This window comes from Cryptotermes secundus, unplaced genomic scaffold (assembly GCF_002891405.2).
Source record: "Cryptotermes secundus unplaced genomic scaffold, Csec_1.0 scaffold697, whole genome shotgun sequence".
NCBI lineage: Eukaryota > Metazoa > Arthropoda > Insecta > Blattodea > Kalotermitidae > Cryptotermes > Cryptotermes secundus.
The window spans coordinates 1,019,638-1,028,846 of record NW_019724753.1 but is presented as its reverse complement, the minus strand read 5'-3'; the positions used below and the strand labels follow the sequence as shown (position 1 = coordinate 1,028,846).

Below are 9,209 nucleotides of genomic sequence, written 5' to 3'. Positions count from 1 at the left end.
TTTTCAGTCAAGACTGAAATATGGAATAATTTTCTGGGGACCAGTCAAAGGTAGTATGATGGTCTTTCAGATACAAAAAAGGTAATGCAATTAATAGCGGGGGTGAATAAAAGAACGTCTTGAAGAAGTATATTTCTTCAATTCAAAATTCTGACCATGCCCTCTCTCTATATCTTGGCCACATTGTGTTTTATCAAACAACTGAGAGATAATCTGGAATGTAATTTCCAGAAGTACGAATACAATACTAGAGGCAAAAATAAATTATATATCCGGGCATGTAGGACAGCCCTTTTTCAGAATAATGTGTTAAAAAAGGCAATTAGATTATATAATAAATTACCAGAAAGAATAAGAATTTTAGAAAATTTCAGAAGCTTTAAAAAGGAAGTAAAATCACTGTTGACCTCAAATACCTTTTACTCGGTTGATGAGTTTTTAAACTTCAACTTTTATTAAAAACTATCAAATTGTGTTGGTGTTAAATCTTTCATACACATTTCCTGACAGTAATAATTTTTTTTAAATGACACAATCAGAAATTGTTGTAATTGTGATGGATTAAGTATTGTAATTATGTAATCTATTGTATTTGTGTAATCGATGTGACTTGTCTTGTTATTATTGACTATTTCTAGATCCACTTTTGTTCCAGCCATACGAGGATCCATGGAAATAATAATATGTACATAATATACAACTTTATATATAGTAAACTATCAGCAGCAATGAACTAACATAAAACAAATATGTAATACCATCCATTTTTAAAAAGGAACTGGACTTATTAAAGGATGCTGTTACTACACAGACTATCTCAATGAAGAATTCTTCAATATTAGCTACTAATAAGTGAATACATAGAATATGTTGTGTTTATAATCATTACTATATTTGAATAATTGTATAATATGAGTGACATGTCCTATGCCAATGTAATTGATTTACAGGGCGAATAAAAATGAACAAATTAACTCACTTAAAGTAAAAACAGAAACTAGTTTGTATGGTCAGCGGACAGATGTCCACATATTTTGTTGTCACTGTTAACATATAGGTAGACTTATTCATATATCATATTGCATTAAGTTAATATTTCTATACAACTAGTCCCCAACTAACATGAGTTCTACAAATACGAATGTGATTTAGCATGGTTTTAAAAGAAGCACTGGTTTTTGACTAACATGACTGGTTTTTTAGTTTATCATGATTCCTCAGCCTCTCCATTATGCAGGGAGGATTTTAGTAACTTCATAAGTTCACGGCTCTGTGTTTCATGATGGCCCATGCACCTATTGCTGCAAGGCACGTATGAATATTGCCAATAAATCAGCCAGTAATGTTTGGAATGAAGGGAAGTAACTTGCAGACTGCTTGATGGTATTATATTTCAAGGCAAGCAATGTGGTTTGTGTGTTAGAGTTTATGATTTGTCAGCAGTAGGCAGCAGTTACCAACTGCAGTAGCCATCTGTTCTCAGTTACAGTTAGCAAGCGTCATGGTGCCGTATACTTTAGAGCAACATGTATTTCTGTATAATACCTATGTGAAATATGGATCTGCTGGAAAGTGTCAGCAAAAATTTCAATGTAAATTTCATGATGAAAGAGTTCCCAGCAGACAAACAATTCATAGTTTGGTGAATAAAATTAGAACAGGAATCTTAATAGACAAGAAACAAAAACATAAGTGCCGAGTGTTTACTGGGGAGAAGTTAGATGACACAGGGGCCACACTTGAACATACACCTAGAAAATCATTTAAACATCTAGCTCAAGAGACTCGAGTGTTAAAGTCTAGTGTAAGAACGGTAACACAAATGCCTAACCCATCCAGTGAAAGCTGGTGTCTGATGTGTTGTAAGTGCAAGAAGGATTGTTGTACCTGTGTTTTTGAATGAATCAGTTAATTGCAGAAAATCTACGTGTAGAGAGGACAGCATCTTCAATACCTCCTGTGATATGTGAACTGTAATGTCAGGCATTCTGATTCACTGGCAAAATTCGCATGCCCTTTCACAGCAAGTAGTGCACTGGTTACCGTGAACTCATAAGTTACTAAAAGACTTCCTTGTATTATTTCTTATGGAAAATTTGTGTTTGACTAACACAATTTTACCTCGTACGAAATTTGTTGAGAATGCATCTATGGTGATAGTGTTGAACTAGGTGTACTTAAAATAGTGTTGATCATATTATTCTATAACATTGTTGCATGTAGAGCTGTTGCTATGCAATGACTGCAAGATGGGTGGATATACCAGGGTCGTTTTGGGGCAATGGCTTGGTAAACACATTCCCAGAGCAACAGACATGAATGCAACAATAGAAGAGCTGTGTTTTCTGTGTGGTTCATGCCAAGATGTTATAAGAAATGGACAATTTAAGAGCTTAGTTCTGTATGGGAGTCTGTAAAGAAAGGACTGGGGCGTGTGAAGCTGAAGAATCTCTACTGTTAAAATCTGTTACCAGGAAAGGTCTAGTGAAGACACTGCAGGCTGAAGAAGACTTAGTGTGTAGTGATTTGTAAAGTGTGGAAATCAGCAATAGTGTTACTGTTATTTGTAGTTACAACCTATATGTGGTCAATAAATTGAGTCACCAATCCAAACCCCATCTACAGTCACACAAACACAACACAATATACAGAGTACTACCTTCGGGATATAACCCCATGTAGTCTGTTGAAAGTCATCCGATGTTTTGGAAGAACATATCTTCTCTATCTTTAGGCTCAAATAAGCTGAGCAAGATACACGTATTAGTGTCAAAGCATGTGGTAAGCTGACTTGCCAGAAGATAGTACTCTTCATAACCACTGGTGTGAGAACCTGAAACCCTACATTCTATATTATGTTTATGATGCAGTATTTTATAATATCATCAATGACCCAATCAGTAATTGTACTTCAAGTAAGTAAAGGTAAGGTAAAGCTGTCCCTGTGCTTAACTAATTAAGCACTACGCCATGAAGGCATATGAGACAGTGGATTTATAGATCTACATTTTTCTTGACCTCGACACTTGTGGGAGGTAAATGGTCAGCTTCATACCCCTAACTGCTTTACCCCCCCTCCCCTTGGGTAAAGAACCCTGGCATCCATCAGATAGGAGGCTGGGTGGGCCCCACTGCCAGTCTGGATGCTGTGGAGAAAATTCTTGACCATACTGGGAATCGCACTCTGACCCCTCAGTTGTCCAGCCTGTACATTATATACATATATAATTTGTTAATATTCTACATATATCAATTTGAAATCTGATTTATTAATTTAAATTTCATATATCTTATAACATTTGTGGTATAATTTGTTTTTATTTTATTGCACCTTATAATCAGATGATGGATTTACAAATTTTAAGTTACATGAATGCAGTTGAATTTGAATTTTTTTATGTTTATATATATTGAAAAACTTTAAGTTACATATAAAACTAATAAAATTATATAAAATTATACGACATAACTATTAACTGTATAAAAATGAACACAGAAGAAATGGAATGTTTCGTTAAGTGATCACGTTGATTAAATTACAAATAAAATCATGTAATACTTGATAGGAATGCATGATGCCTCACATAATACTTTTAGCTATTAACATTTACAAATATGAATACTTTTGTCAATATGTGTACTGCATCTATAGTTACAAACAAGATACCACAGAGGAGAAAGTGCTGGGCAATTCCTCATCTATTTAATAATAATGTACTTAAAATAATATATGTGGCAATATGAATAAAGCTGATATCACTTCTACAAAATGCAATAAAATCAGAGGCCTATATGTGCCAAATAATTTACAGTAAAATGATTCCATGATCTCGCTCCAGTCTTCTCTTTGCCTTCAGTGGCACAAGGCCCATCAGATCAGATGGTGTTGGCAGCCCCACAGTGCTGCCTGTTGACTGCTGATAAAAGATTTCCATTTTCCCACACTGATATCCGTACACTATACTGTCTTCACACCTAGGATCATAATTAATATAATCAGTCTAAACTTAATCACCATACCACCCACCTTTGTACCCAATGGGTACTGGTGTTTTTTCATTTGGGGATACAGCAGCCAGGGTATAACGTTGACTGTTCACCTCCATCTAGTGCCAAATATTAACAAAAGACATCAGCAAAGGCTCATTGTGGACTTGGGTGCCGATCCTTTCTTCTTCCTGCATGGCTGTACAGATCAATGCACTCAAAGGCCTTGTGTTTATCAGGTTTTGGAATCTTCTTGACAGATGTCTGGTAAAACTTGGACAGGGGATCAGCCCAATGCAAAGCCTCAACTTATACAGGATAACACAGAAAAAATGCAAACATATGTAATGCACCAAGTGGGATTCAAAACCATGATCTCAGTGTTTGAGCAGTAGAAGACAGTGCATGCTTTATATCGCATGGCCACTGTGGTCAGCAGTGCCAATCCTTTGCATTTTTCATTCACATACCTTGTTTATGTTATGGTTTATTTTAACAATGCAGTATAATACATGTATGGACTGAATTTAGGAATTAAATACTCACCTAACAACAACTTCAGAGAGACTTGGTGACCGTATAAAATTGTTGTGAAGGCAAGCAACAACCTCAAGTTCTGCACTTGGCCAGGTGCCTCCTCTCTGAATCATGTCCCAGTTAGGATCTAAAGTAAGGAAGCTGTAGGACTCCAGTCTCTCCCCTTGTGGGAAGTGATCTAAACAGTGCTGGAGATGCATTTCAAGTCTGGGCAAACTATTCACACTGGTCTGCCACTGTAAGAGAACGATTATTTGGCTAAGACTGAGGTTCTTATGGAGGTACTCAGCTAGATGGTTCCAACAGTAACACTTCTGACATATATGGAAGGTGACCAGTTCAGATCTTGCTCACCACTATTACTGAGGTTATGTATTATCTTCCTTAGTTCCTCTGGACAAATGCCAGGATAATACTTTCAAATAGGCCACAACCTTTCACTCCAGAGCCTTTCCAATTTATTATTCTTTCTTATTCAATCCTAAATAGTCTGCATTACCGACAACATTGTTAAATAAGCTGGGAATATAACTGCATGGTGGTGAGTATTTAGATTATGGCCTTTGGGCAGACTATACCAATCACGCAAAGTAATTACTTTTTTTAACATTGTTTTACTACGCTCTAAAACTGCAAGATCTGGCTTGCCTGTGACCTGCCAGCAGGTTTTGTGGTCTATAAGAGTATTTCTCCATCTCCAAAAATAACTGTTAATGTCTTTATGCTCTTAAAAGAAAGGAAGAATCTTGCTGAAAATATTTTACTGAAAGTTCTTACTGAATATTCTGTGTAATTCTTCAGTTTACACGCACAGTACCTATTAAATATGGAATTAATTGACTCCAAGATCATATGCAATCATTGCAATCTTGCAAACCTTTAGGAGCTGACTTTTATACATCAAACTCCGTGGTTTTAGTTCGCAAGTGAAGTATAACGACCGAGTGACCGCAGCTTGTCAGAAAAGTTAGTGCCAACTTTAGCAGATAGAGGATGTCGTGTAGTCAGCACAACGAATCCCCACAGCCGTTAATTTTGATTTTCTAGACCAGAACCGCTATTTCCTTGAAATAGCTCCTCAATTACCATCATGAGACTGAGTGGACCCTGTTCCAGACCCACTACTTCTCAGAAAATTTGGTAGTGCAGGGAATCCAACCCAGGACCTCTGGATCTATAGCCAGGAATTCTGATCACTAGATCACAGATACCAGTCCTAATTTGTGCTGTAAACATTACTTACTTGTGCATTCTAAAGTGCCTACTGTTAAGAATATATATATTATATCAATTCAGATTATAGCAATGGAAGGATTGTGGGCCATTGTGTCTGTTCTGAATATTGGCAGCTAAATTTTGTAGAAGTACTAGCAAGACTGGAGGAGTATGTATTTATGTACATGAATCCTTATCATTTACATTTATTGATCTGAATAAGTTTTGCAAAGAGCATGATTTTCAAGTGTGTGCCATCAAACTATATTTAATGTCTGTTACTTATTGTATAATATCAATCTATAGATCTCCAGCAGGGAAAATCCTGTATTTTATTAGCACTCTGGACTCTGTCTTAAATAAGCTCCATTCTACATCCACAAATTTAATCCTCTGTGGCGATTTGAATGTTAATTACCTCAGTAATAGCAACAGCAAAACCCAACTAGACTATTTATTAACTACGTATAGTTTGTATAACATGGTAGATTTTCCAACAGGANTTTAATGTCTGTTACTTATTGTATAATATCAATCTATAGATCTCCAGCAGGGAAAATCCTGTATTTTATTAGCACTCTGGACTCTGTCTTAAATAAGCTCCATTCTACATCCACAAATTTAATCCTCTGTGGCGATTTGAATGTTAATTACCTCAGTAATAGCAACAGCAAAACCCAACTAGACTATTTATTAACTACGTATAGTTTGTATAACATGGTAGATTTTCCAACAGGAATTGATAATAAATCTGCCATGGCTATTGATGGTATTTTTATTGATAAATGTAAAATAAGTAATTATTCTATTATTCCTGTTGTGAATGGCTTGTCTGACCATGACGTACAGTTGTTATTATTAAATAACTTCACATCTCAAGTCTTGAAGGGTCAGTACTATTTTAAACGCCAGATTAATGGAATGAACATTGAGAATTTTAATTTCAAATTAAGTTATGAAACATGGGACGATGTATTCACAGATGATGATGTAGATAATATATTTAATAGCTGTTTAAATACTTATATGAGAGTCTTTCATGGCAGCTTTCCTCTCCGGAAAATCTTTCACAATTATGATAACAAAGTTTGGTTAACTGCTGGAATCAGAATCTTGTGTCAGCACAATAGAAATCTTCATATGCTATGTAGGAGTATAGAAAGTCCTACTTTGCTTGCCTATTATAACAAATACAGTAAAATATTAAGAGAAGTTATGAAAGCTGCTAAAAGAATATATTATAACAAATTGATTGTTAATTCCAATAACAAGTCTAAAACAATATGGAATATAGTAAATAATGAGACCAGTAAATATAATAATAATCATGACCCTCCGCCATTAATCAAGGTGGTAAAAAGATTAACAATGCAACTTAAAAGTAATCTTGTGGCTATTTTTGGGAAGATAGTGGACTGGTTTCAGGCTAACTCATTGACACTGAATCTAAAAAAATCATTTTATGTACTTTAAAGCGAAAATGAGTCAATCTGACCAATCCACTTTAAAGTTCATGGACAAGCAAATAAATAGCACACACTGCATTGTTTTCTTGGGAGTGACACTTGATTCGACATTATCCTGGCAAGGGCATATAACCAGAGTAATTACTAAGTTGAATTCTGCTTGTTTTGCTATTAGAATGCTCATATTGTTTTTAATGATAGAGAATTTAAGGATGGTATATTTTGCATATGTTCACTCTGTGATTACGTATGGTCTTCCCTTTTGGGAAAATGCTGTTAATAGCAAAAACAATTTTATAATGCAGAAGAGAATTATAAGAGTTATTTTTAATGTGAGCCCAAAATATCTTGTCGGGGATTTTTTAGACATTTAAATATTTTACCTTTTTATTCTCAATACATGTACTCCTTGCTGTTGCTGGTAGCAAAAAATGCATCTAAATTTGTAATTAGCAGCGAGATATATACGACAAATACAAGACAAAGCATTAACTTGTATTTGCCTTTGGTTAACTTGTCCAAATGCAAGAAAGGTCCCTATTTTATGGGTATAAAGATTTTCAATCATTTGCCACGGGATATAAGGAAATTGCTGTATGATGTTAATAAGTTTAAAGTGGTTACTAAGAAATTTTTTTACAGGAATCTTTTTACTCAATAAATGAATACTTTGTGTCGTCTGATAAATGAAATCAAACTTTATTTATATTGCTGTTTGAGTCACATTTTTATATTGACTTAAATACTTATTTTACATTTGTATATTATTTTGCAATTGTATGTGTATAATGTATCATATTGTAACGTGTTTCGTCTCTGAAGACGCTGTTCGGATTGTTAACTGGTTTATTTAACAACCTACAAGTCTTGGCTACAATTAATTATAACACTAATACGGGTTTACACACTTTACAAACCCTACACACAAATCTCTTTACACTGTCCTCAGTAGTCTACACGTATTCATAACACGATATGGGAGCAATACCAGTGTCACTGTATTACACACTCCCAATTACTTCTCTTGTGACCCAAGCATTTGCTTCTCACACTATCCCTTCTAATCACACAGTCCGGTATTCTTCTTTCCACTACAACTGAACTCGGTGACTGTTCCAATTCAACTGTGTCCGGCGACAGCTATATTTGGACTCAACTCAACTTAACTGACTGAATAATGGCTAACTCGTAACTAACTGTGAATAGTGTTCGCTGCCCCTTATTTATCCTCGGCACGGACAAGACAGAAAAAAGTTACGTGATAGGTACCGCTGTTGTCTGATGCTGTGTTTGCCGATAGCCTAGCAACGCTGTCGGGAGTTGTTTACTGCTGCATAGCAACCGCGGCATCCCGTGTTACATCACCGTGGCAATGGTTCCCTGGCGCCGCCGCTCCTCTTCCACGTCACCGCGGGGAAACTGGTATCTACCGAGCGTTGCACACTAATAGACGGAGTGGGAGTATGTGACGTCACTCGCGAGATCACAGAGTTCAGGCGACCCCCAACTCTCGCTACGCCATCCACGTCACAATATTAATGTATTATTGTATTACTGAATAGGGTGTAATGTCTTTGTATTACTGTATTACAAACTGACAAGGCTGCTTGTTGTACGGCCACTATTGTATCTTATTTTATTATATGTGGACATCTTCTAAATCCTATGTGATGATCACTGTTATGGATTACTCAAAGAAAAATAAAATGAATGAATGAATGTCACACAAAGCACTGTTCCATAAAAAATACATTTATTCAAATAAAACATCTGTAAAATTATTTATCACTAGCTGTTGATTGTTATTATTATATTGTCACCTGTTTGCCTACTATGTTTTCAATATCACTAATTCATCTTTCATCTTCTTTCAAGTAAAAAGAATATTTAAGATTTGAGGCTTTCACGGCGGTGACTATGAAGAAAGCAGTCTTCTGGGATTTGGCACCGTGTATATGTGGTGTTAACCGACGTTTCGGAGGAACGTATCGCCTCCATCTTCAG

General features: G+C 35.6%; 1 protein-coding gene across 1 annotated transcript in view; it reads right to left on the bottom strand.

Moving 5' to 3' along the window:
* Nucleotides 1–3,455: 3,455 nt before the first annotated feature.
* LOC111862924 (Hermansky-Pudlak syndrome 4 protein homolog) overlaps nt 3,456–9,209 on the bottom strand; it is a 15,982-nt gene continuing 10,228 nt past the window's right edge. Inside the window, exons 8-9 of the mRNA XM_023848787.2 lie at nt 4,534–4,760; nt 3,456–3,975 (exon numbers count right to left, since the gene is read on the bottom strand). Of these exons, the coding sequence (XP_023704555.1) occupies nt 3,807–3,975; nt 4,534–4,760 (396 nt within the window). The 3' untranslated portion in view covers nt 3,456–3,806. The remainder of the gene's footprint in view (nt 3,976–4,533; nt 4,761–9,209) is intronic.